The following is a 27,502-nucleotide window of genomic DNA, read 5'->3' as shown; positions in this document are numbered from 1 at the left end:
TGTAAGCTTCTTGTATCTTCATAGGTATTTCTTTCTTTAGGTTAGGAAAGTTTTCTTCTATGATTTTGTTGAATATATTTTCTGTGCCTTTGAGTTGGTATTCTCCTCCTTCTTCTATCCCTATTATTCTTAGGTTTGGTCTTTTCATAGTGTCCCAAATTTCTTGGACGTTTTGTGTCATGACTTTTTTGTCTTTAGTGTTTTCTTTGACTGACGGATCTATTTTCGCTATTGTGTCTTCAGTGTCAGAGATTCTCTGTTCCAGCTCTTGCATTCAGTTGGTTATGCTTGCTTCTGTAGTCCCTGCTCCTTCAGTCAGGATTTCTATTTCCAGCATTCCCTAAGTTTGTGTTTTCTTTATTGTCTCAATTTCATTTTTCAGATCTTGGAATGTTTCTTTCATCTGTTTAATTATTTTTTTCTTGGCTTTCTTTGATTTCTTCCAATTTTTTTTATTTGTTTTTTCTTCCATTTCTTTAAGGGAATTTTTTATTTCCTCTTTAAGGGAGTTTTTCATTTCCTCTTTAAGGGAGTTTTTCATTTCCTCTTTAAGGGAATTTTTTTTATTTCCTCTTTAATGGAGTTTTTCATTTCCTCTTTAAGGGAATTTTTTATTTCCTCTTTAAGGGAATTTTTTATTTCTTCTTTAAGGGCCTTTATCATCTTCTTAAAGTCATTTTTAAGATTGATTTCTTCTGCTGCTTCTGCCTTGGTATGTTCAGGTCTTGCAGGTGTAGAATCGCTAGGTTCTGATGTTGTCATATAGGTCTGTATGTTGTTGCCTGTGTTTTTGCACTGGTGTCTACTCATCTCTTCCTCTGCTCGGTGTAGGCGGTGTCTGTGTCTGAAGGTGCCTCTCTTGTTCTAATTGATAGTCTTGGTTCACTAGGAGTTCTTGGTTAAATCGGTGCTGTTGGGCTCTGTTTCTTCAGGAACAGCTTAGTCAAATCAGTGTTAGTGGGTTCTGTCTCTGGGAGCAGTTGTTCCCAGTTGGTGTAGGGTGTGCTTATGGTTTCAGTGGTTGTTAGGTTCGGAGGGGTTAGTTTTTTTGTTTGTTTTTTGTTTTGGGGGGGTTGGTGGGGAAGCAGGGAAAGGTAGCTCTGTCTGGTCCCTGGAACTCCGATGGGTAGGGCCTCGGGGCTAGAGACCTGATCTGTCAGTCTGGAGTTGGGAGCTTACCTGTTCTCAGTCGGTGAAGTGTATACTTACGATTCTGGTGATCTGGTTTGGTGGCTGGGCGGCGCCTTCTTTTGTGTTCTCAGGTCACAATTCTTATGTTGTATTGTAAACATGAAGGTGTTGCTATCTTGAGAAAACTGGGCAGAATTTTGGTGGCAGAATGATGGTGGCAGACGAATAAACGAGTTGGATGAAAGAGCTCCGTGTATCTGATTCATTCCCGCGCCGATGATAGCGTCTCCTCTGGGCACCCTGGGAAGTATATTATTAACACTGGTCCTATAATATTATACAAAACCAAAGGAAGGAATTGACCTCCTATATTCATATATTGGAAGAATTAATACCCTAAAAATGACTGTCCTACCAAAATCAATCTACAGATTTAAAGCAATGTCCATCAAAATTCCATTCTTCACAGAAAGAGAAAAAGTAATCTTAAAATTCATATGGAGTATCAGGTGTGGTGATATATATCTTTAATTCCACTCAGGAGTCAGAGGCAGGGGAATCTTTATATATGTCCAATGCCAGACTGATCTATACAGCAAGTTCCTAGATATCTAGAGCCACATGGTGAGACCCTGTCTCCAAAAAAAAGCATCATATAGAACATAAAATAATCTAGACAGCCAAAGCTACCATGAGCAATAAGAATAATGCTAGCAGTATCACAATATCTGATTTCAAGTTCTACTGCAGTCATAACAAAAACAACATAGTACTGACACAGAAACAGACAGGTAGGTCTGTGGGCTAGAATAGACGACCCAGGTATGAGCCCACAAATCTACAGCCACCTGATTTTTTTAATTAAAATATAATTAAATAATTCCCCCTTTCCTTTCTTCTCTCTAACCCTTCCCATGCCCCCCACTCCCTTTCAAGTACATGGCCTCATATATATATATATATATATATATATATATATATATATATATATATATATGAACACCTGCTGAGTTCTTTTAGTGTTGCTGTGTGTATGTGATTCCAGGGCTAACCACTTGATGTCTGATAACCAATTAAAGGTGATAGTCCCTGGGTAAGACTAATTCTCCCTCTCTCAGCATTCCCTGGTTGTCTGTAGTTCTTTGTCTAAGGGTGAAGACCTGTGAAGTTTCCCCTTTCTGTGTTAGCAGATCTGTTGGTGTTGCCCTTGCTCAGGTCTCGTAGAGGTAGCCCTGTTGTTGAGATATCACGTGTGAAGTTTCCTTGTCATTTCAAAGTGACATACTCTCACAGCAGATTTCCTGGTCTCTGGCTCTTGCGTCCCATCTTGCTGCAATGTTCCCTGAGCCTTGGGGTCAGGAGTTCTGCTGTGGATGGATCCATTGCAGCTGGACACCCCATAATCAGTTGTTATCTGCATTTTGACCAATTGTGGTTTGCTGTAATCATTCATCTATTCCAAAAAGAAGCTTCTTTGATGAGGGGTGACAGCTACGCTTATCTGTGGGTATAAGGATAAGTATTTAGTATGCAGCTAGGAATGTGTGAAAAGTTAAGGCCAGTTGCACAAAAAATAAGGCTGACCATCAATAAATGGAACCTTGTGAAATTAAAAGACTTCTGTACAGCAAAGGAAACTGTTAATTGAGTAAAAAGAATAGGATAAATTCTTCACCATCTGATGAAGGACTAGTATACAGAATAAACAAAGAACTCAAGAAACTAAACATCAAGAAAGCAACCAACCTAATCAGAAAATTTATTATAAAATTGAACAGAGATTTCCCAAAAGAAGAAATACAAATTGCTAACAAATATTTTGAAAAGTGTTCAGATCCTTAAGCATTATGGGAATACAAATTATAGCTACTCTGCTATCTCATGCCAATCAGAATGGTTGTAATCAAGATAAACTAAAGACAAAAAAATTGTTAGTGAGAATGTAGAAAAAAGAGCATCAATGTCAGTTGTGCTGACTGGTCTTATGTCAACTTGACATTCAAACTAGAGTTATCTGAGAGGAGGGGATCTTAACTGAGAAAATGCTTCCTTGAGATCCAGCTGTAAGGCATTTCTTAATTAGTGATTGATGGGGGAGGGCCCAGTCCACTGTGGGTGTTCCATCCCTGGGCTGGTGGTCCTATATTCTATTAGCAGGTTGAGCAAGCCATGGGGAACAAGCAGCATCCCTCCATGGCCTCTGCATCAGCTCCTGCCTCCAGGTTCCTGCTCTGTTTGAGTTCTTGTCCTGACTTCCTTTGATGATGAACAGTGTTATGGGAGTGTAAGCTGGATAAACCCTTGCCTCCCAACTTGATTTTTTTGACATGGTGTTTCATTGCAGCAATAGAAATCCTAACTAAGACAGTGGGAGTATAAACTAGTACCACAACTATGAAAATTACCATAGAGTTTCCTCAAAAAGATCTCCCATCCTCATAGATAAGCAGAATTAATATTGTGAAAATGACCATATTACCAAAACTAATCTACAAATGAAATGCAATCCTCATTGGAATACTGATGACATTCTCCACAGGAATGGAAGGGGGTCATAAAATTCATATAGAAATTCAAATACCATGGATACCCAAACCAGTTTTAAGCCGAAAGACATAGAGTTATCACATGACCTAGCTTCAAAATATACTACAGAGCCATAATGACAAAAACAGACACGTAGATCAATGAAATGTAATAGAGGACACAGGCATGGACACCCTATTTAATAAATGGTGCTGATAAAACTAGATATTCATCTTCTGAAGAATGAAATTAAATCAATATCTCTCCTCGTGAACCAAATCATCAATTCAAACTGGATTAAAGACCCTAACTTAAAATCATAAATGTTGAAACTGCTAAAGGAAAATATATGGGAAACACTTTGGAATATAAGTATATGCAAGAATTTTCTGAAGATCATGGGAATTAGGCCCAGTAATTGGCAAACTGGATTACTTTAAAGCAGTGGTTCTCTTCCTAAGTCTGCGACCCTTTAATACAGTTCCTCATATTGTGGTGACCCCCAGCCATAAAATTATTTTTGTTGCTACTTCATAACTGTAATTTTGCTGCTGTTATGAGTCATAATGTAGATATCTGATAGGAGAACACATGCACAGGTTGAGAACTGCTTCTTTAAAGTAAAGGCACCTGCACAGCAGAAGAAATGACAACAGAGTGAGTACACACTCACTATAGAAGGGGGAAACCTCTGACAGCTATCCTTCAGACAAGTTAGACCAGTGGTTCTCAACCTTCCTAACGTTGTGACGCTTTAATGCAGTTCCTCGTGCTGTGGTGACCCCCAACCATAAAATTATTTTGTTGCTACTTCACAACTATAATTCTGCTACTGTTATGAATCACAATGTAAATATCTGTGTTTTCTGATGGTCTTAGGTGACCCCTGTGAAAGGACCATTAGGGTAGGGGTTGAATAAAAACCCCTAATGGGTCGTGACCCACACATTGAGAACCATTGGTCTAGGCTATATATAGAACTGCATAAATTAAACACCAAAGCAATAAATGGGCCCATGAACTGGATTCTCAACAGTAGACATAAAAATGGCCAATCATTTTTTCAAAGGTGTTTAACATCCTTCACTATCAGGAAAATATTACTTTGAGAGTCTCACTCCAGTCAGAATAGCTCCAGCAAGAAAACAAATGTCAACAAATGCTTTTAAGGTTTCAGGGAAAGAAGATATCTATGACGAGAGTGTGATGTGCTGCAGTCACTATGGAAATCAGTGTGGAAGGTTATCAAAAAATAAATAAAAGCAGATCTGCCATATGGCCCAGCTATACCTAACTCCTGGGCAGATACCTAAGGTAATTTAACTTCTACTCTGTAGATACTTGCACATTTGTGTTTATTGTACCTCTTTTCACAAATGCAAGGGAATGCAATCATTAGCTGTCCATCAACACTAACTACTGTCCTGGTTTTCTGTTCTTGTTTTCCAAAGGCCTCTGGTACATTAAAATGTTATTTTATTAACATTTATTATTATCATGTATTTAATTGCATGCGTGTGTGCCTGTGTGTTATGTATGTGTATCACATGTATGCAGGAGCCTGTGGAGGTCAGAAGAGGCATCGGATTCCCTGGCACTGGAATTACTGGGAACTCTGAGTCATCATGTGGGTGCTAGGAATTGAAACCGGGTCTTCTGTAAGAATAATAAGCACTCTTAACCACTAAGCCATCTCTCCAGCCTTTTCCTCATTGTGTAGCCGGTGCTAGCCTTGAACTGGTCGTGTACACTTGGCTGGCCTCAAACTCACAGAGACTCACCTCTCTCCTACTTTTGCACCTGGTTTTGATGACCCAGCGAGTTTAACTGGTTTTGCTTTTGTGAGCATGAGTAGGGAAGGAAATTGATATTTTGGCGTTGGGGGAGCCCACACCGAAATGCTGGAAATTAAAAACTCAGTGAACCGAACAGAAAAACAGTGGAAACACCCACCAATAGACTCGGCCACGCAGAATAAAGAATACCAAGGATAGAGGGCAAGATTGACTACTGTATTCAAATTCAATAAAGTTTTTATTAGTATTACAATGTCCAAGAAGTCTGGGATGAAATCAAAAGACAAAACCAAAGAGTACACAGAACAGAAGAAGGAGCTGAGAGAAATATTAAGACAGAGAATTTTGCCTATTGAATCTGAGGGTCCCAGTGTCAGATTCTCCAGTAGACAATCAGAGCCATCAAGAATTTATGCACGGTACACCCCGAAAAAACAGTGTGGACTTTTCTCCCTGCGAGCCGCATCCTCGACGCCTGTCTATCTCTGGGTAGTAAGACGCCGGCTTTAGTCTCTAATCGCTTTCCCAGCTGCTGCTACGGCCCCGATGTCCAAGTCTGCCAGGCCTGTCTCTGCCCAGGGAAACTTTAAAGTTCCTGTCAAAAAAAAAACCTTGCCGCTAACAAGCAAGTCATGGTGATGGGTGGAGGAGGTTACCATGGAGACAGGTCCAGGGCCAGGGGCTCGGGATGGGGAGGCCCGGGTTCAGCTTCCCATTGGCTCGACGGACGCGCAGCGTTCCCGTAGCACATGCGCAGTGGCGCCGAGGCGAGGTCGCCTGCGAAGCCCTGGCGTTGGGGGTTCCGGCCGGGGGCCTCTGGGGACCCAGCTGGGGCTGTCGCGTCCTGGCGGCTCCCGGCTCCTCCCGGAGAGGAAGCGGTGAAGCTGAGCCCCCCGTGCTGCTCGGGGTCGAGCCTGCCACGCAGGCGCCCACCACGCCGCCGCCATTGTTGCCCGTGCTGCGCGGACCGGCCCGAGCGACAGGTACTGATGTCCCCGCGAGTGTCCACGGGGAGGCCGGGCCCGGGGCGAGGCCGGGAAGGGGAGGTGGCTGGAGGCGAGACCGGCGCATCTCCTCCGGGCATGACTGCGGATGAGCTGGGCCGGGAGTTGGAGCCCGGGACAAGTGCGTGTGGGTTCTTCTCCGCGTCTGTGTACTTGCGGGGTTGGCTTTGGGGATCGTGCTTTCGATTTATACTTGAGGAGGCTCCTGAGAGCAGCCTCGAATCACGGTCCAACGGGCTTGTTTTCCTTCCCGGCTCTGAGAGAGTAGCGTAGGCTGCGCGAGGCGGATAAATAGATCGCCTGGGCCCCACCCCCCACGAGGTTGTTTAGACACCTCCAGTTTGTCCCAGGAATCGCAAATTTGCTCTGTGGCTGAGAACAGCGGGAACATCCGTGACTAAAACAGGGAAACGTTTCTTTCTGTAAGATGGTTAGTTTTTAACAAGTTAGAAATTAACCATTCTGCTCATAATTCTTTGAATTATTGCTTCTACCACCACCATCCATACACACGCGCGCATATACACTTCCTCTAGAATGAATATATTTTAAGTCGAAAGAGAGAGGAAAAGAAGATCGGGGTGTATCCTTCCTATGTGTCTACCTGTGCACTCTGCAGAGTCTGCCTCTGTGTGTGTGATGAGTAGCATAGTGCACCAGGAATTCTTGAGCTTATGGTCCATTCTTGTGCTGGATAGTTTTATATCAACCTAACCCAAGCTATAGTCATCTGAAAGGAGGGACCCTCAGTTGAGAAAATGCCTCCATAAGATCCGGCTGTAGGGCATTTTCTTAATTAGTGATAGATGGGGAGGGCCCAGCCCATTGTGGGTGGTGCCATCCCTGGGCTGGTGGTCCTGGGTTCTATAAGAAGCAGGCTGAGCAAGCCAGTAAGCAGCATTCCTCCATGGCCTCAGCACCGGCTCCTGCCTCCAGATCCCTGCCCTGTTTCAGTTCCTGTCCTGACTTCCCTTTGATGATGGACAGCAGTGGTAACCCTAACTAAGACAGAAATGGAAACCAGAAGTGGGCTGATAGTATCACGACCTAACCGTGTTGTTTTGGGGAGGATTGTGGAAGGATGTTGGAACTTTGGGCTAGAAAAGTCATTGAGTGTTGAGAGCTTAGTGGGATGTTCTGTAGAAACTGATAAGAATGTTGGGAAGAGGGCCGATGATGGAGGCCTGGCCTGTGAAGTTTCAGAGGAAAGCAAACTTGGCTTTTTGGTGTCTGGTCAGCAGGAACTGAATAATCATCTGTGATTAGGAAGAGACCAGCACCACTGAGGTGAAGTGTTCTGGGGGAAGTGTTTGCTCAGCGTCAGGCACACAGGAGCTGTCTTCCAGAGGCAGCCAAGGTTGTGCCTCCTGCTGACAGCTGAACTTGGCAGGGTACGAGTCACTCAGGTGGTACTGGTTTTGATGATATGAAGGAGTCATGGAGAGCAGCTGAGACTTGGCACCGTGTGGCAGGGCTGGCATTCCTGAAGAGAGCCCAGGAGAGGCTCTTAGGGGTCTGTTGCTGTGATGAAACACCATGACCAAAAAGCAAGTTGAGGAAAGGGTTTATTTGGCTTACACTTCCACATTGCTGTTCATCACCAAAGGAAGTCAGGACAGGAACTCAAACAGGGTAGGAACCTGGAGGTGGGAGCTGATGGAGGAGTGCTGCTTACTGGCTTGCTTCCCCTGGTTTGCTCAACCTGCTTTCTAATAGAACCCAGGACCACCAGTCCAGGGATGGAATGACCCACAGTGGACTGAGCCCTTCCCCATCGATCACTAATTAAGAAAATGCCTTACAGCTGGATCTTACGGAGGCATTTTCTCAGCAGAGGTACCCTCCTTTCAGATAACTCTGGTTTGTGTGTCAAGTTGATATAAGACTAGCTAGCACAGAGGCTACTGGTGAAAGACAGCCCAGTTTCAACAAGAGACCCCAGCGTTTTGGAGATGCCAGTACCATGGGGTGATCACCAAGACACAATAACAGCAGTGGAGTGAAGCCGGCTGGAGCCCAGAAGACAAGCTGTGTGTGCTGCAGAGGACAGAGTCGGAGAAGGAGCCCAAAAGATAGTGAGTGGATTCCAGCCATTGGACATTAAGTTAGTTACGTAATTGGAAGTTTTGTGGGTTTTTGTTTGTCTTAGAACTCACTCTGTAGACCAGGCTGGCCTTGAACTCACAGACCCGCCTGCCTCTACCTCCCCAGTGCTGGGATTAAAGGCGTGCACCATCACCACCACCCATCTGGTTTTGATTTGATTTGACTGTGACTGTGCTCAGGTTCTCACCTCTTGAAATAAGAAAGTATTTAACTTATTTTTCATTTTATAAGATCCCACAGTTGAGAGACTTTGGATTTTAAAAGAAACAAATTTTTTTAAAGTGTTTGACTTTAATATTTGTGGGACTTTTTAAGTTTGAAAATGTTTTATATTGTGGTGTTATGGAATATTATTTTAACTGGGCAAAGGTGTGTTACATTTGTTTATGCTGCATCTATTTAATGCTGTAAGGATGTGTGTTAACTGTGTAAAGATGTGTTGTATTTGTTTCACCTTGCCTGCCTAAGGCACCTGATTGGGCTAATAAAAAGCTGAACAGCCAATAGCTGGGCAGGAGACGGATACGCGGGGCTGTGGGGCAGAGAGAATAAATAGCAAAAAAAAAAAAAGCATGAGAGAAGAAAGAAGAGAACGAGAAGGAGAGGGACATGCCCAGGGCCAGAAGTCGGGCATCACCAGCCAGACACAAGAAACAGTGAAAATAAGATACCAAAAGGAAGAAAGTAAAAAGCCCAGAGGCAAAAGGTAGATAAAGAGAAACAGGTTAATTTAAGTTAAAAGAGCTAGCCAGAAATGAGCCTAAGCTAGGCTGAGCATTCATAACTAGTAAGTCTCCATGTTATGATTTGGGAGCTGGTTGTGACCCAAAACAAAAAGCCTGGTACATGATTATTATTATAATTATCAATATTAATTATCAATATTGTGTGATCTTGGAGATGAACAAGAAAAGAAAGGTTGTGGCTTAACAGTGATGTATTTGTGTGTCAAACTGATGAGGTCAATTGTACTGGCTGGTTTTATGTCAACTTGACATAAGTTATATAGTCTTTTAAGAGGGAACCTCAGTTGAGAAAATACCTCCATAAGATCCAGCTGTAGGGCATTTTCTTAGTGACTGATGGGGAGAGCCTAGCCCTTTGTGGGTGGTGCCGTACCTGGGCTGATGATCCTGGGTTCTATAAGAAAACAGGCTGAGCAAGCCATGGAGAGCAAGCCAGTAAGCAGCACCCCTCCATGGCTTCTGCATCGGCTCCTGCCTCCAGGTTCCTACCCTGTTTGAGTTCCTGTCCTGACTTCCTTTGATGATGAAAAGTGATGTGGAAGTGTAAGCTAAATAAAGCCTTTCCTCCCAAGTTGCTCTTGCTCATGGTGTTTCATTACAGCAATACTAACCCTAACTAAGACAATTCTTGTGTTTCAGGGTCTTGCTCATCCTTTCAAGTTCTGGACTCAGAATCTGTTACAAGCTGCTAGTTTTACTGTGGTTCCATTCTGGCCCTGACTGCAGCGGCCCTTGAGGAAAAAAAGAATTATTGAGACTATAGCATGAGACTTCAAGCAGTTGGCTCAATACTGGGAAAATAAAGGATCCTGCCAGATTGGTTCTCCTGTCTGTAGCAATGTTAGCCTCAAGAAAGAGGATGGCCAATTCTTCACGCTCCCAAGTTCTTCTCATGTGGAAGCCAGACAAGGTTCAAAACGGCCCCCACAGTATTGAGAAGCACTCACTCACTTCAAGACTCTTGCGTGACACTGAGACCTGTCGACAGAATTTTAGGAATTTTCCATACCCAGATGTGGCAGGTCCTCGGAAAGCATTGAGTCAGCTCCGTGAGCTCTGCCTTAAGTGGCTGAGACCTGAGGTTCACTCCAAGGAGCAGATCCTGGAGTTGCTGGTGCTGGAGCAATTCCTGACCATCCTGCCTGGGGAGGTTAGGGCTTGGGTAAAGTCTCAGTACCCAGAGAACAGCGAGGAAGTGGTGACCCTGGTGGAGGATTTGACTGAGATTCTGGAAGAAGAAGGTGAGGATTGTACCGCAGAGGGGTGGAATCCCTGGGTGGTTAGAGAAGACAGGAGCCCCTCTGAGAGCAAGCCCCCCCTTAAATGAAATTGGGGAGAATAAAGGTCACTGAGGAATGAGCTTTAACATGAGGTCCATCCTGCATTGTGTCCCCTTCCAGAGTGCTCGGGACCACTCTGACTTGCAGGGGTTTGCACCATTATGCTAATAAACCATTAGTTTTATGAATTGGGTTTTACAAAAATATGCTTCCAAAATAGCAGAAGTATCCACAGAACTTTCATGTATTGAGACAACTCACAACTTTGTATCAGATTTAAAAGCAGGAGCTGTATGTAGCCTGCTGGTGGAGTGCTTACCTTTATGAACAAGGTTCAGGGTTCAATGTCAGCACCACCCCCAAAAAAAAGTAGGGAAGTATGAATTTTCTGCATGTGCTTAGTGCCGAAGCAGGCTCATTTTTGACGTCTGCACAAATGTTTTAGGACAGTCATTGGCCTTTTCTCTGACTCTGAAATATTAACAAAGTTTTCAGTTGTCCTTTGCCTTCTCACATTGAGAAAGTGTAGATAAACATAGCTGTTGAAGTGTGTCCTAGACCGTGCAAACAGACTAATCATCATTGTCTCCCCAGCTCCTCAGAGTTCTGCCCTTCCCCAAGAAATCCCAGAGGAAGACCCCAAACATGCTTTCCAGGCAGGGTGGCTCAGTGACTTGATGACCAAAGTGAGTCTGACTTTCTTTTGTGATTTTAAAGTTGCTCGTTAGTGTATAAGGACGTCCTGTCCTGGGCCTATAGCAGCTAAGCCCTCAAAGGCCCCATGCAGGACCTAGGCCTCAGTGTCCCTGGTAAGCACGTGTGCCTCCCTTGTCTTCATCGCTCTGACTTCAACCAGCAGTGCTATGTAAAGGTTAAGAATGTGACTCCACAACCAGACGAGATCTCGGCAGGGAGTGGGGGGAAGCGGGAGGGGTGGTGACTCTGCTGTTGTCTGTGATTTGAGACAAGGTCCTTAACCACTCCTGGCCCAAGACATTCAGTGCCAAGAAGTAGACTTTACCTTTGAGATTGTGGACACTAAATATGAGCCATCTGGTTATCCTAGATTGTAGCACTGGTTGCTAATATTTTTCTTCATCAAAAAGTAACGGCCAAATATTCTGTGATCAACTGTTTGAATGGTAGTCTCTTATTTAAGGACTAACAACTCAAGCAATGTTAAGAGGTGGATTTATTGGAAGGGGTGTGTGTGTGTGTGTGTGTGTGTGTGTGTGTGTGTGTGTGTGTATGTATGTATGTGTATAGCTTCTGTTACCCAGACCATGATTTTTTAATAGATGATATAAACATATTTACTTGGGAAATCAGAAAATCAAGGGGAAATGTGTTAGAAATTATAGAAACGGACTGCTATAGAAAATAACATGCAAAAATATATCCCATGTTATGTAAAGATCATATGATAAAATGAAATAAGATTATTTAGTCAGTACCATACATGCACACACATAAAGGAAAATCTTAACATAGCTAGAACTAAGCATAGTATGGATTTTGCAGTATTTCCTTTTTTTGTTTTTGTTTTGTTTTGGTTTTTTGAGACAGGGTTTCTCTGTGTAGTTTTGGTGCCTGTCCTGGATCTCACTCTGTAGACCAGGCTGGCCTCGAACTTACAGATCTGCTTGGCTCTGCCTCCCGAGTGCTGGGATTAAAGGCGTGCGCCACCACTGCTACCTGGTGGATTTTGCAATATTTTCATGTCCTTTGTCATTTTACAGGATGTAAAAAAGAAAAAACTTGAGTAATTACAAAGCTGTCATCTCCCTAAATCATAAACTTAATATAATTTTACCCTCTCAATTTTTCATTTGGGTAGGGCTAAGGCAGTAGTGTCCTGAGTTCAAGACCAACATAGGCTACATACTAAAACCTTGACTGAAAAATATGTGATTGTTTTTTTAAGTTACAGCTGAAGAAAAGGAGCATGCCAGAGTAATGAAGAGCCTAATCATACGCATCTCTAACCCCAGCACTAGGGAACCAGAAGCAGGTGGATCTCTGAGTGCAGGAGGCCAGCCTGGTCTACACAGTAAGTTCTGGGATAGCCAGGGCTGCATAGTGGAGACCCTGTCTTAAAAACATTTTTTGATGTCCCATTTTTTGAAACCCTGTCTTGGACAAAAAGAAAAAAAAAATCTGGTTGTGAGCCTAACCTTTAGTGGCTGAGCATCTCTCCAGCCCAAAAACTAAAAACCAAAACAAAACCCAAACCATTTTTTAACAAGAACATAGAGACAGTAACCTTTCCAGTGAATGTGTCTACAAATGCAGCAGTTCAGCGGGAATAAAAAGGACAGGGATAACAAGAATGGACTCAGCATTTCACTGTAGAGAATGTCCATTTTTAAATTATAGCTTGTCAAATTTATTACTAAGGCAAAACCAGCTCTGTCATTCAGTTTTCAGCCTTTCCTCTGGGCTTGAGAGAAGCCTTAGTAGGCAAAGCTCTTGCCACACAAACGTGAGGACCTGAGTTTGGATCCCAGAACCCACATAAAGCCGGAAGTGGTAATGCACATCCATAACCCCTGGGGTAAGATTGGAAGAGACAGGAGAATCCCTGGAGGGTCACAGCAAACAAGAGGCCCTGTCTCAAATAAGGTAGAAGGTGATGGCTGACACCTGAGATCATCCTCTGACCGCCACACACTCCGTGACATCGGCATGCGTCCAAACACACACACACACACACCACATGCATGCTCACACACACAAAGTCATTTTCTCCCCACCCCTTTTTTTTCAGTGCTAGAGATGGAATCTGAGTCTAGAGTCTACTAGACAAGTGCTCTACCACTGAGCTACACCCCAGCCCTTTTCTTCTTTAAGATGAAGTCACCAAATGCATGTACTAGTACCAGCTGAAAATAATATATTCTACCTTATTTTTAATGTCCCTTTAAGGACCTTTTAAGGATACTATGGAGTCGGCCACACATTGGATGAGGGTTTTGGACCTTGGTTTGGTTGGTTGGTGGAAGACAAGGTCTCACTATGTAGTTCAGGCTAACTCAGAACTTACTGAATGCTGGTGTTATGAGTGGGCCACCACACCGAGCAGGATGAGACTTAAGATTCTGTGACTTCCACCACCACAGACACACCCCCAATGTTACCACTGTCTCCTTCCTCACTAGTTCCTCAACTGAGATAAGTTATGTTTGATATTTTAGGAATCAGTGACATTCACAGATGTGGCCGTGGATATCACCCAAGAGGACTGGGAACTGATGCGCCCCGTTCAGAAGGAACTGTATAAGACTGTGACTTTACAGAACTATTGGAACATGGTTTCTCTAGGTAAGGTCCACACCTCTTCTCCCAAAAAGCCTGCTGCAGTGTGTTCCTGCCCCTCCTTCCTAAAAATCAGGTTAGGCTCCTGAAAGACCGGACTGAAGATAGAGTCTAGAGGTGAGAAGTCTCCTTCAGGCACAGAGTGGTCATGTTCTGCTGTTCCCCAAAAGAAAGGCTTGCAGGGTGGGTCACTGTGCACCACAGTTCACAGCTTTAAGTGTTGCCACTGGCTGCTGCCTCACACCTAGTTCTCCTATTAGGTCATGTCCGTGAGCCATTGTCTCCCCACAGAAGCCCAAGTAGAAATCAGGAATAAAGGCACATAGCTCCTTATCTCAGGATAAACTCCTCTGTTCCTCCTAACCAGGACTGACCGTCTACAGGCCAACTGTGATTCCCATCTTAGAAGAGCCATGGATGGTGATAAAAGAAATTGTAGAAGGCCCTAGCCCAGGTGAGAAGAAAAGCCAACACGTGACTTTACACTCCAGAATCTGTGTCCTCAGTGCATTGATATTTGATTTGTAAGTGTAGCAAGGTGACTGCAGAGGCGTCTAGCTGGTCCAAAACTCCGAGCTCTTGGCATTGCTGCCCTATGGGAAATCTTCAGGAAAAGTTTCTGAGCATCTTTTATATGCCTTTGCCAGTGGCTGCACATTTTATCCTCAAATATCCCTAGAGCCCATCTCTTAGACCATCTCTGGGGCTTCACTGTGCCATCCCCATCCCACGATATGTAAGTGTATTAGTCGGGGCTCTCTAAAGGAGCAGAACTGTAGTCAGACTTCTTCTGTCCTGCCAGCCAGCTTCCACATAACCACATGGAGACTTCTTATGAATTATGAAAGTTTCACTGATAGCTTAGGCTTGTTTCTAACTAGCTCTTACAACTTAAATTAACCCATAATTTTATTAATCTCCATTCTACCATGTGGCTTTTACCTCTATCCAATTTTGTATGTTCAACTCTTTCTGCATCTGGCTGGCTTCTCCACCCTTCTTCCCAGCATCCTCTGTGCCTGGAAATCCTGCCTAGCTATTGGCCATTCGGCTTTTTATTAAACCAATCTGAGTGACATATTCACAGTGTATAAAAAGATTATTCCACAACACAGAACTGATTGAATGAAATATATTTATATAAGATATATATATATATATATATATATATATATATATATATATATATATATGGGTTTATTGAGTGTAATTTAAAGACTGTGGTCTGAGTAGTCCAACAATGGCTGTCTCTCTATAGAAATGCCAAAAATCACCTAGAAGTAGTGCCGCACACCTTTAATCCCAGCACTCGGGAGGTAGAGGCAGGTGGATCTCTGTGAGTTTGAGGTCAGCCTGGTCTACAGAGTGAGATCTAGGACAACTAGGGCTACATGGAGGAAAAAAAAAAAAGGCCAAGAATCTGGTAATTGTTCAGTCCATAACACTGGATGTCTCAGCAGTCCCAGTATGGTGTTGGGAGTTCCAGAGAGTTACTGTCTACATTGAAATGCTGAAGAACTTGGTCTGAATCCCAGTGAAGGAATGCCTCAGCAGCTGGATAGGTGAATTTGCCAATGAGAGTGAAGGCAAGTAGGCAAAAATCAAAAGCTTCCTCCTCCCATGTCCTTTTACGTGGGCTGCCACCAGAAAGTGTGGCTCAGATTTACTGTGGGTCTCCTCACTTCAAATGATCCAGTCATGAAAATCCCTCGGGCTGGAGAGATGCCTCAGAGGTTAAGAGCACTGACTGCTCTTCCAAAGGTCCTGAGTTCAATTCCCAGCAACCACATGGTGGCTCACAACCATCTGTAATGAGATCTGGCTCCCTCTTCTGTATACGTAATAAATAAATCAATCTTTAAAAAAAAAAAAAGAAAAGAAAAGAAAAAAATAGAAAAGAAAATCCTCACAGGAGTGCCTGGCCTTTCAGGTTTTAGCTGATTCTAGATGTAGTCAAGTTGACAACCAAGATCCACCATCATAGGAAGCAAGTATAGACAGCCACAAAAAAAATGTTTATTTCAGACTCCCATGGTATTTTAGATTCTTTTACTCTATTTACCAACAAAGCCCTTTGTCTATGACAGGCCAAGTGTCTCACCCGCACACAATACTCAGTCCCTCTGTCTCCCAGGAAGTAGTCACTGTCTGTTGATTATGCCCATGCTCCACTGTTGTGTAGAAATCTGCACAACATCAAACAGCTTCCTGACCTCCAAGACAAAACCTGGGGTTTTAAATAATTGCTAATATTTCAAAATAAGATTCTAATTTGAAACTAGAGACACTTGTCCCTGGCACTGTGTGTGTTTACAGGGGAGAGAGGTTTTTCATATAAAGTCAAGATAAAAAATCTCGTCAAGGACTGGGCATATACCTCAGTGAGGAGCACCTCCCAGCACGCACAGGGGCCTGGGCTTGATCCCCAGCAGTGAAAAAGAATAGAAAGGATTGTTATTTAAGTTCATTTTCCAATATAAAAGGTACCTTGCTATCGATATTGTTTACACCTTGTTTTTTTCACGTGATATCATATCCTGAAAGCCATATACCAGTAATGGTATAACCAAAACCAAAACGCCAATAATCCCAGCACTCAAGAGTCTAAGAGTGGCGAGTTCAGATCCATCCCTGGTGAACAGTGAGACCCTGTCTCAAAATCTTCCTTTAAAAGCTCTCGGTGATTATCCGAAGAGCTGTTTCCTTTTTATTTTTCGTTTTTCATTCCTCCATTCTTATCTCCTTTACAATAACTTGATTTTGAAGACTGGAACCTGTGGAAAAGTTGGAGCCTGATACATGGAACATGGATGTGCTTTTCATCTTGAGTCATGAATTATTATTGCTCATTTGAATGTCTCAACAACGTGCCTTTCCGATATTTTCTTCCCAGTCCAGAGTTTCATCCGGAGCTCCTGTCCTGCCACCCACTGTCTCCTGTCTTTAGTCTCTGTTTATGTAAAACTGTCCCCAGCCTCTTTTCTCTTATGGGCTGATCCCGGCTGTCCCCTATTTCTGTCTGTCCGTCTGTCTGTCTTACAAAGGAACAGGTTTCCTTGTGGTGTTCTCACACATACTTGGTTTTGGTGGGTCTTGTCCCATTCCCTGCCTTGCCTTCCTCTATCGTGCTCCCCCTTCCGCTCTCCGTGCTCCCCCTTTCCTTCCATAACTCTTCCCACCTCATGGGCCCCTTTCTAACTTCCTGGCCATTGCTCACATTTATATGGATGCATGTTTAACAACTGGAAGCTAAGGGGCCAGTGAAATGGTTCCATGGGTAAAGGTGCTTTCCACCCACGCCTGGCGACCTGAGTTTGATCTTGGAACCCACATAAAAGTAGAAGAGAACAGACTCCACAGAATTGTCCTCTGGCCCCCCCACACATGGCTGTGGCACATGTACCCACACACATATATCATGCACACATACAACTTATTTTCTAATAAATGAAAAGGAAAAGCATTAGGAGCTAGGAGCCAAGTCTGAGAGAAAACAATATCAGAAGCATATGTCTTTCTGAGCCTGGGTTACCCCATCAAACTCATAGAATTCCATTGCACCACATCATTGTTATCCACTCATCTGTCAGTGAGCATCCAGGCCAACTCCATTTCCTTACTGGTGTGAAAAGAGCAGTGATTGTAGATGAGCAGGTGTCTCTGTGGCAGGAGGTAGAGTCCTTTGGGTATGTGCTCAGGAAGGCTAAGCTGGTCACATGTCATATGACAGATCTCCACATTGATTTCCACTATGTTTAGACTTTTTTTTTCTTTTTTTTTTTTTTTTTAAAGTCTTTCATGATTTTTTTTAAGGGTCCAAGATAGTCTTGTTTACAGAGTGATCCTGATTTCCCTGCTTCCTCATGAATAGATTCAAGTTAAACTGTTTGTTGTTTATTTGGCCATTTGTCTGTCTGTGACAGGATCTCACTCTGTAGTTCTGCCTGGCCTCAAACTTGTTATGTAGACCAGGCTGGCCTCAAACTCAGAGATCCTCCTGCCTCTGCCTCCTGCGCTAGGACTAAAGATGTCTGCCAGCATGCCTTTCCAGTTGTTGTTTGTTTTTTTTTTTTTTTGGTTTGTTTTTGTTTTTGTTTTTGTTTGGTTTTTTGGTTTTTTGAGACAGGGTTTCTCTGTGTAGCTTTGCGCCTTTCCTGGGACTCACTTGGTAGCCCAGGCTGGCCTCGAACTCATAGAAATCTGCCTGCCTCTGCCTCCCGAGTGCTGGGATTAAAGGCGTGCGCCACCACCGCCCGGCCACCTTTCCAGTTTTTAAAGTCATGAGTTCATACTGATGAGTCTAATTCAAATCCAAACCATGAGTATTCTCATCCTGTTTTGTATCTTCTGTCTTACATAGTACATAAGCTGGTTCACATCTAAGTATGTTTACTTCCTGTTATATGTTCCACAGATATTAGAATTCTTATACATCAGTGGTACTATCAATAACTATCAGAAAGCTTATAATTTCATTGAAGTCTTGTTTATTTTGTCCTTATATTATATCCCACTAAGGATATATTCTTTCTTATTATATATATTTGAATATTAAAAACACTAACTTAATTGAGAAATTAGAGGTGTATAAAAAGATATAAACTCGCCGGGCGGTGGTGGCGCATGCCTGTAATCCCAGCACTCGGGAGGCAGAGGCAGGTGGATCACTGTGAGTTCGAGGCCAGCTTGGTCTACAGAGCTAGTCCAGGACAGGCTCCAAAAGCTACAGAGAAACCCTGTCTCGAAAACCCCCCTCAAAAAAAAAATATATATATATATATATAAAATTATATATATATATATATATATATATATATATATATATATCTGATGGTTTCTACTGTCTTAAGATAACTCTATTAGAGTTCCCTTTCCTGTTTCCTTTTATAAAAGTTAACATATTTTCAGTTCTCCTTATCTATACAGAGAACATTTTGTATTACTCTTGCATCTTGCTATTATTACTATTACTACTATTATTATTTAAGATACCAACTTGAATATCCACTATACAGCATTAACAGCGACTTAAACAATAATGATAAAATTCTGTGTGGTTTCACTTTTTTAAAAAGGTTCATTGTTCATTACATATTTTAAGGATTACTACTGGAAAAGCTAATTCTTTTCCATAATCACAGCATTTAATTGGCAGGATTTTTTGGCACTTTAATTGGCACATGGGAGAAATCACGTAGGGTAATGAAATAAGCCTCAGCTCAAGTCAGTCTGGTCTCTGGGAGTCTGCCAGCCTGGGACCACTTGAGTGAACTTCATAGCTTGGGGGATTTTAGACCATGGAGCTGGGGTTAGTCTGTAAAGTGAAGAGGGGGCCATTTGCAGTTATGTGTGAGCTTTTACTAGCACAAAGACTGGGGAAGGCCAAGTTCTTTTAAGTTCTGTTTCTAGCTGGTCCTTACCTGGTGCCTGATCTTCTCTGCAAAGGGATCCTGTTGGCTGCCTTCCAGCTTTGTCTTAGGCCCCTGGACTGCTTGTACTCTCAAAGTGGCTCTTTAAAGGCCTGGGCTGTCATGGACAAGCATCTCAAGTAGATGACTTCAGCTCTGGCTCTCCTCCTGCCTCCTGCTTTTACCTGTGTTTTGATTCATGCTGAGGATTTTGCCAGCTCCAAGATGAGTAGTTAGTTGAGCCTTTGATTAATGTATCTCACTCATTGGTTCTACCTCAAGAAAAGAGCTAGGTATGAGATCACATCCCTTTAGTCCTAGCACTTGGGAGGCAGAGGCAGGCAGATTCGGTGAGTTCAAAGCCACCCTGGTCCATATAGCTAGTTCAGGCCAGCCAGGGCTACATAGAGAGACCTGTCTAAAATAAAGGAAACTGAAACATGGGTATTTGTAACTAGTAGTGTTGGTCTTCAGTGGCCATTACTGTCTCATAACTTTTTTGTTTTGTTTTGGTTTGGTTTTTTTGAGACAGTTTCTCCCTGTATCCCTGACTGTCCTAGAACTCACTCTGTAGACCAGGCTGACTTTGAACTCAGAGATTTACCTGCCTCTGCCTTCTAAATTCTGGGATTAAAGGTGTGTGCCACCAAATCCAGCTCAGACCTATTTTTTTTAATGTGTATGATTATTTTGCCTACATGTATGTATGTGTACTATGTGTCTCTGATATCTGTACAGGTCAGAAGAGGGTGTCGGATCCCCTGGAATTAGAGTTAAGGGTGGTTGTAAGCCATCATGTGAGTGCTGAGAATGTCTGCAGGAGCAACAAGTGCTCTTAGCTGCTGAGCCAATTATCCAGCCCCTATCTTGTAGTACAGGACCTAGCCGTTCTCTGAGGCTCAATTCAGATCACATCATCTCTGCTGCGGCTTCTCTTGTTTACCTGAATCGACGCCAATTCCTTTATTGGAAATACTAGATCACTGTTGGGTCTTGTTAACAAACTGATACCACCTGTAAGCAACCACTCTGAATAGTTACATACACATACTTAAGCCTTGATTCATGGTCTCAGTTCCTGAATTTCTAATAAACTGATTTTCTTAAATGTACATTAATTATAATAGTATCAATGGGCTTTTGCTTTAAGCTTGTTAATTATAATTTGTGATGTAATTCAGTGGTGGAGCACTTATCTAGAATGCATGAGGGCCTGGATTCAGTCTGCGCGTACACACACACACACAACTTTCTAGCGTGTATGTAGATACTGTAGCCTGATTACACAGAAGTTAAACTGAACTGCTAGGACCAGCTGGTTCTTCTTGTCTCTACCTAATTGTTGATCTACTTATTTTGTTCTTCTGGAGCAGGATAACATCCTGATTGGAGAGTTGTCTTTTAAATATTTTCCTCTATAAAAAAATTAATATAACTATACTTCTAGCACTAAATATCGGTAAAAGTGACAGCTAATTTATTGAAAATTAGAAAAAGAAAACTATAATTTTTCCACTTTATTTTCATGGTAGCACTTTCTCATTTGACATTGCTCTCCTAGACATGTTCTGCTGTCAACTGTGATTTTTGTATTTGAATAAAAGTAATGAAAATGATTTGTAAATTCAAGCAGCATAAGGAAGCAAATTAAATATGTGGCTTCTCCCCTCAGGACCTCGTCCCTCAGACAGCAACATTTCCATGCGTGATACATGTGGCATGTCTTCACAGAGATAAGACCTCGCTCGCTCCATGTGCTGTTTGACACCTGTTTTTATTCACTCAGTGTGCCTGCACAACTCTTCTAGGTGTGCCCAGACCTCCCTGATTCTACCAGTCACCAGTGTCCCACACAGGCCCCTCTCCTAGATGCAGCATTTCATTTTCAGTGGCCACAAACTGTCCTGTTGAATTGACAGGTTGGAAAATGATCATACCTTGAGCTGCATTTAGTTTCTGAACCGTCCTGTACCTTTTTCTGTATTGCAAATTATTCATCTTATATAACTAAAACAAGTTTCATATTTCCCACTTGGTTTCGTAGAGGTATAACAAACTTTGTTTTAAATCATGTATTGGAAACATAGCAGCAGGTCTGGATAAATGCATACTTGAGTGCCTTGAAACCAGAGTTTGGGTTAGAGATTTTTTTTGTTTGTATTTTGTGTAAACAAATTATCAATTTTCTGTGTTCATTTGACTGACCACCAAATTCAGTCTCGGGCCATTTTCTGAAGGAAATGTAGAAAATATGTTATTTCCAGAGTTTACTCTGGAGTTGAAAGTATAAGTTGTTAAACATAAGTGACACAAAGTTGTGAAAATGTAAGTCACATGAAGTTGTGAAATAATTACCTAAGGCCAAGTTCTGTCACTGTATTAAGTTGAACCATATTGAGGGTGCTGATACTCAGCCATTCGGCCTTTGAGGAAGACAGTTGAATCTTTCACCCATCCCCTCTGTGTTTAGGTTGTAGGAAGGGATACTGTGAAGGGAACATGGTAAACTGCAAACACCTCTCAGGTAGGATCAGACAGTCTGGAGCTGGCAGGGTGCTTACAGCCGTGAACGTGGCTTTGAACTTAAACACGAGGTGTAAACGGTGTAGAAAGGTAAAAGGCTAGATTGTTGGGGTGAAATGCCAGGGGGAGGTATTTTGAACTCTTTTGGGGGAGGGCATCCTTTTTTAGCCTTCAGCTGCTTGTCCTCCCACTTTGCTGTGGAACAGAATAGCCTTCAGTGCTTGCTAAAACAAAGCATTCGGCCTCACTGCCGGTGTGTCTGAAGTAAGTTTAGGATGTGACCCAGTAATTTCAGTTCATTTCCAGGTGACAGTGGAACACACACTGCTAGTAGACACTCAAGAACATTGGTTAAGGCTGCCAGATGGATGAGAGTAGAAAGCACTCCATGAGATTAAGAATATTATATGGTGAGCCAGGCATGGTGGCACACACCTTTAATCCCAGTACTTGGGAGGAAGAGGCAGGTGGATTTCTGATTTCAAGGTCAGCCTGGTCTACAGAGCAAGTTACAGGACAGCCAGGGTTACACGGAGAAACCCTGTCTTGAGAAAAAAAGAAAAAGGAATATTATATGGTAAGCTAGCATAGTGGCACACACCTATAATCTCAGCATTTAAGAGGCAGAGGCAGGTGGTTCTCTGAGTTCAAGGCCAGCCTGCTCTACATAGCGAGTTCCAGGACAGCCAGAGCTACATAGACCCTGTCTCAAAAAGAAAAAAACAAAATTTATTATTTGAGATTGTGCCTATAGATGAGAAGGGGAAAAAAAGCAGCATGCCTGCTTTATGAGATCTCTGTATGGATAAGCTACACCATGTGTCCCAAGTTTCTCTTGACACTGTCACCTGCCTCCTGTCTGTACTTTCTACTGACTAGTAAGCATCTGCATTTTCTGTGATTTATCTCCTTTTCTAAGCATTCATTTTCCTTTCGTAAACCTCAAGGACCATAAAATGAAGTTATCAGAACTGTAATCTTCAGATATTTTTATTCGTGTATATTTCCTTTCTTTAAAGAGAGGAAGACTTTTAATACTGTTTTTATTTCAGAGTCGGAAACAAAAGCTGAAGCACATATTCCATTAAAGGATCTTCCGACCGTCAAGCAGGATGGAACCCAGACCGTCAAATTGGAAGAAGCTGATAACTGTGATGACGGATTAGAGAGGCAGCCGGTGTATGCCTTCAGGAAGATTCCGATGGATGAAAGAGACTTCAGTTTGAAGTCAGAGATTTCACAAGAAGACCCTCCAGAAGAATATCTTAGTAAATACGATATATATAGAAATGATTTTGAAAAGCACACAAACCTAATTGTACAGTTTGATACCCAATCAGATAATAAAACTTCTCTATATAATGAAAGCAAGCCAACATTCAATAATGTCTCATCTGGTGTCGTACATGGGAAAATACTTCCTGGAGATAAGCCTTATTCATGTAATGTCTGTGGAAAAAAATTTAGGAAATACCCGTCACTCCTGGCACACCGAAATAGCCATGCCAAAGAGAAATCTTATGAATGTGAAGAATGTGGGAAAGAGTTTAAGCATATCTCATCCCTCATTGCACATCAAAGAATGCATACTGGAGAAAAACCATATGAATGTCACCAGTGTGGGAAAGCCTTCAGCCAGCGTGCACACCTTACTATACATCAGAGAATTCATACTGGAGAAAAACCCTACAAGTGTGAGGACTGTGGAAAAGACTTTAGTCAGCGTGCACATCTTACTATACATCAAAGGACACATACTGGTGAGAAACCATATAAATGTTTGGAATGCAGTAAAACCTTTAGCCATAGTTCATCATTGATTAATCATCAGAGAGTTCATACTGGAGAAAAACCTTATATATGCAATGAATGTGGGAAAACTTTCAGTCAGAGTACACACCTTCTCCAACATCAAAAAATTCATACTGGGAAAAAACCATATAAGTGCAATGAGTGTTGGAAGGTGTTTAGTCAGAGCACTTATCTTATTCGACATCAGAGAATTCATTCTGGAGAGAAATGCTATAAATGCAATGAATGTGGAAAGGCCTTTGCTCATTCATCAACTCTTATTCAGCACCAAACTACTCACACCGGAGAGAAAGCCTATATATGTAATGTATGTGGGAAAGCCTTCAGCCAGAGTGCAAACCTTACTCAGCATCATAGAACACATACTGGAGAGAAACCATATAAATGTAGTGTGTGTGGGAAAGCCTTCAGCCAGAGTGTGCACCTAACTCAACACCAGAGGATTCACAATGGAGAAAAGCCCTTTAAATGTAATGTCTGTGGGAAAGCATATAGACAAGGTGCAAATCTTACTCAACATCAAAGGATTCATACTGGAGAGAAACCCTATAAATGTAATCAGTGTGGGAAAGCTTTTATTTATTCTTCATCACTTAATCAGCATCGAAGAACTCACACTGGAGAGAGACCCTATAAATGTAATCAGTGTAACAAAGATTTTAGTCAGAGAACATGCCTTATTCAACACCAGAGGATTCACACAGGAGAGAAGCCCTATGCATGCCGGATATGTGGGAAGTCCTTCACCCAGAGTACCAATCTTATTCAGCATCAACGGGTTCATACAGGTGCCAGACATCGCAACAGGTGCCAGACACCGCAGTTAATGGATATGACTTTGTTTAAGTTTCATAACTTGATTGCTTAAATTTCATTTTGTGTGCTGTGTCAGAATATTCAAAAAATCTGAAGAAGTGCAATATGCTAGATATCACAGTATCAGAAGTACCAGAATTAGTAAAATGGCTTGTCCATTTAGATTCTAGTGTGAAACTTAAAGTTCTATCCACTGCTTAGGTTTCATCTCATATCACTTGAATTCATTCCAGAAAGAAATACTATGAAAGGATATTTTAAAAACCTGTGACTCATCACCTCTTAGTATTTTTCAAGTATGTTTTATTGAGGCCTTATGACTCTAACTTGGGCAAGTGTCCGTCAAGTAGATCTCACACTAGAGAGTAATATTGACATTATAGGAAAGAAGATGGATGCTTTGGGGTGCTTCATCCCAGCTTTGAAGCCTTAAAATGAGTAAAAGGTCCTTCTCATTTTTTGCTTCCTCTTTTCCCATTATAACTTCCGTGTGAAGTCAGTGAGCTTGAGGAGGAGACCTGAAAAGATCTTAAGAGATTTCTATGTGACCACACTTCCACCAGGAAGAGGCGGCAATCTGAGAAGATAGAGGATCAGGTTATACAAAACCAGACATGAACAAACTCAGACACAGATTAAACACCCCAAGATTAAAGTCTTAGTACAACGGTATTTTTAGTTTCACTTGGTTTTGACATCCAGTGTTACCCTGAAGAAAAAAAAAGACAGGCTAACCATTCCCATTTTTTTTTCCAGGTAGCTTTTAAATTGACAAGTTTGCCCATGGCTCTTACTGTAGCAAAGTCATTTCTTTCTATGAACCCCATTTCCTGAGAGCCTACTGTGCTCAGGAGACAGACTTTTGATTGAACCTTTTCAGTTAACAAATATCTTGAGTAAAGAAAAGGTAAGGATATGCTCTTAACTACTTTGCCATGGAACAAGCATAATCCTAAATGAGTGGCCAAATACTACCCTATAAGCCAGGTTAAGTGAGCAGTGAGCATAGCTATATAAATAACGTGAGAATAAGTAAGAGAAAAGGTTTGAGTCCAGAGCAGGGTGGAAAGGAGTGAGGAAGGTAGGTATGCAAGTAGCTGATGTGACATGAAATATAATTTGACCTCCTTTACCTAAGGAAATAATAGCAGTAAAAGAAAAATTAGCCTATTTATAGGAAGCTAAAAAGGAAGTTATTTTCAGGAATAATCAGAAGCCTAATACTCCTTCACACATAGAAGTAAAATAGAAACTACACTTAATGTGTTAAGAAAATGTTTCATTGGAAAAAGCCTTGGTGTAGAAACTACCAGTAATCAATCAGTAATCATTAAACAGTAGCTGAGTTCATGGGTCTTCAACAGCATAAAAGAAAGATTGGCAGGCATCCATTTTTTAATTGCTGTATTTACTATCCATAGCATCAACTCTCAGAATATAAAGCAGAGCTTCACTCTGCTCATCCTTGCTCCTCCAGTGCCTTGCATATGATCAACATATGTTGGCTGAATTGATGAGTAAATTGTGTGAATTAGATTTGAGTGGTAAGGTAGAATCTCACGCATGGAGAGAAAATTTGTGGAACTGAAAATAACTTTGTGTCCATGTATCACATGTTTAACAAATACTATTTACCGTGTAACAACAGCTTAAGAATGGAGAATCAGAAGTAGTGGGACATCATTGCCCAATGAAAGTTCCCTTAACTAAATGAGAAGAAACAAATTCTGGTACCATAAATACCTAAGTTTATATTGACAATACAGCATCACTAGACACCACAAGGAGGGTTGAAGAAAAGGTTGAGATGCTGACATCCTGAGGTTATCTTTATGGGAATGTTTTTTGTTTTGGTTTTGATTGTTTTTTTGGTTGGTTTATTGAAACAGGGTTTCACTGTGTAGCCCTGGCTGTCCTGGAACTCACTCTGTAGGCCAGGCTGCCTCTGCCTCCCTAGTGCTGGGATTAAAGGCGTGAGCCCCTGCCACCACCCAGCTGTGTTTTCTTAATGAAATTGTCACTTTCTCTTTTCTTGACATTAATTACCCTTGACTTCATAGTAGTCACAAAATTCTGGTTAGAAATACTTAGATTCTTCTCATTCCTCAGTTATGTTAAAACTAGCGACTGTATTTACTAGATGGTTTTTGATGTTGCTTCATGCCTTGCATAATGCTTCTTTCTGCTGGGGTGAGTGTGGTGTGGTCCAGGCCATAGGGCAGTGTTTTGTGTTTCCTGCCTTTGTGTGTTTTATGTAAATAATATAAAGTCTTCCACTGGTACACAGAGGCAAGTAAGGCTCCTATAAAAAAAAAAAAAATAGAATAATAGTACAGAATCCTGTCTTTGTGTGTTTTTCCCTCGTTTTAAAGTTGTCCGGCCCCTGAATAACTCAACAGATTTTAACAAGTATTTCCTACAACTTTTTATTAGGAACACTGCTAAATATGTTTAAAAAAAAGTTTAAAAATCGTAAAATCAACTGTACCCACCACCTATATTTTAAAGTTAATATTTTGCCAGGTTGAAAAGTATCTTAAAGACATTTCACCTCCAAATACATCTCATAAAAGTAAGTAATTAACATAACTATATTACCTCAAAGAAAATGGGCAGTCCTTTCTAACATCTGAACACCTAACCCATTTCCTGATTTCCTGGTTGAGCCAGTGAGTTTCTCCACGCCCTTTATTGGATCTGCTTCCTCTAGAACAGTCCCTCTGTTTTTGTTTTCAGGATGTGTTGATTGTCACATTCGGGATTTAGTTTATACAGGGCTTGTGTGTGGTGTCATGTCTATCCTGAAGCTTCTGTATATTAGAAGTTGCGGCCAAAGGCTTAGCTGAGCTCAGGTTAACCATCTTTAACCATAGCATTTCACAGTTTCATTGCCAAAACTCACTGACAGGCCAACACACTGTTGGTGATGTGACACTTGGCTCTTGAGGTGGTAACCACCAGATTGTCCCAATGTCATTCTTCCTGTTGTGGTTAACCATCTGTGGGCTGACACTTGGGCAGTGTGGCTGTCCTCTTAAC

The 27,502-nt window shown here is 42.0% G+C and overlaps 1 protein-coding gene across 2 annotated transcripts; it reads left to right on the top strand.

Annotated features, from left to right (window-relative positions):
* The first annotated feature begins 6,187 nt into the window (after positions 1–6,187).
* Znf287 (zinc finger protein 287) lies at positions 6,188–26,791 on the top strand. 2 transcript variants are annotated; one of them, XM_059270897.1, is made up of 6 exons: positions 6,188–6,436; positions 9,949–10,550; positions 11,184–11,275; positions 13,784–13,910; positions 14,272–14,358; positions 22,888–26,791. In XM_059270897.1, exons 2-6 carry the CDS (start codon positions 10,148–10,150, stop codon positions 24,513–24,515), a joined length of 2,337 nt encoding a protein of 778 aa, XP_059126880.1. In that variant the 5' UTR covers positions 6,188–6,436; positions 9,949–10,147; the 3' UTR covers positions 24,516–26,791. The 2 variants fall into 2 exon arrangements, with proteins under 2 accessions (XP_059126880.1, XP_059126881.1); XM_059270898.1 differs by lacking the exon at positions 6,188–6,436 and adding an exon at positions 8,283–8,532.
* The last annotated feature ends 711 nt before the right edge of the window (positions 26,792–27,502 follow it).

Source organism: Peromyscus eremicus, chromosome 8a (assembly GCF_949786415.1).
Source record: "Peromyscus eremicus chromosome 8a, PerEre_H2_v1, whole genome shotgun sequence".
Lineage (NCBI taxonomy): Eukaryota > Metazoa > Chordata > Mammalia > Rodentia > Cricetidae > Peromyscus > Peromyscus eremicus.
This window is presented reverse-complemented; position numbering and strand designations above follow the sequence as displayed.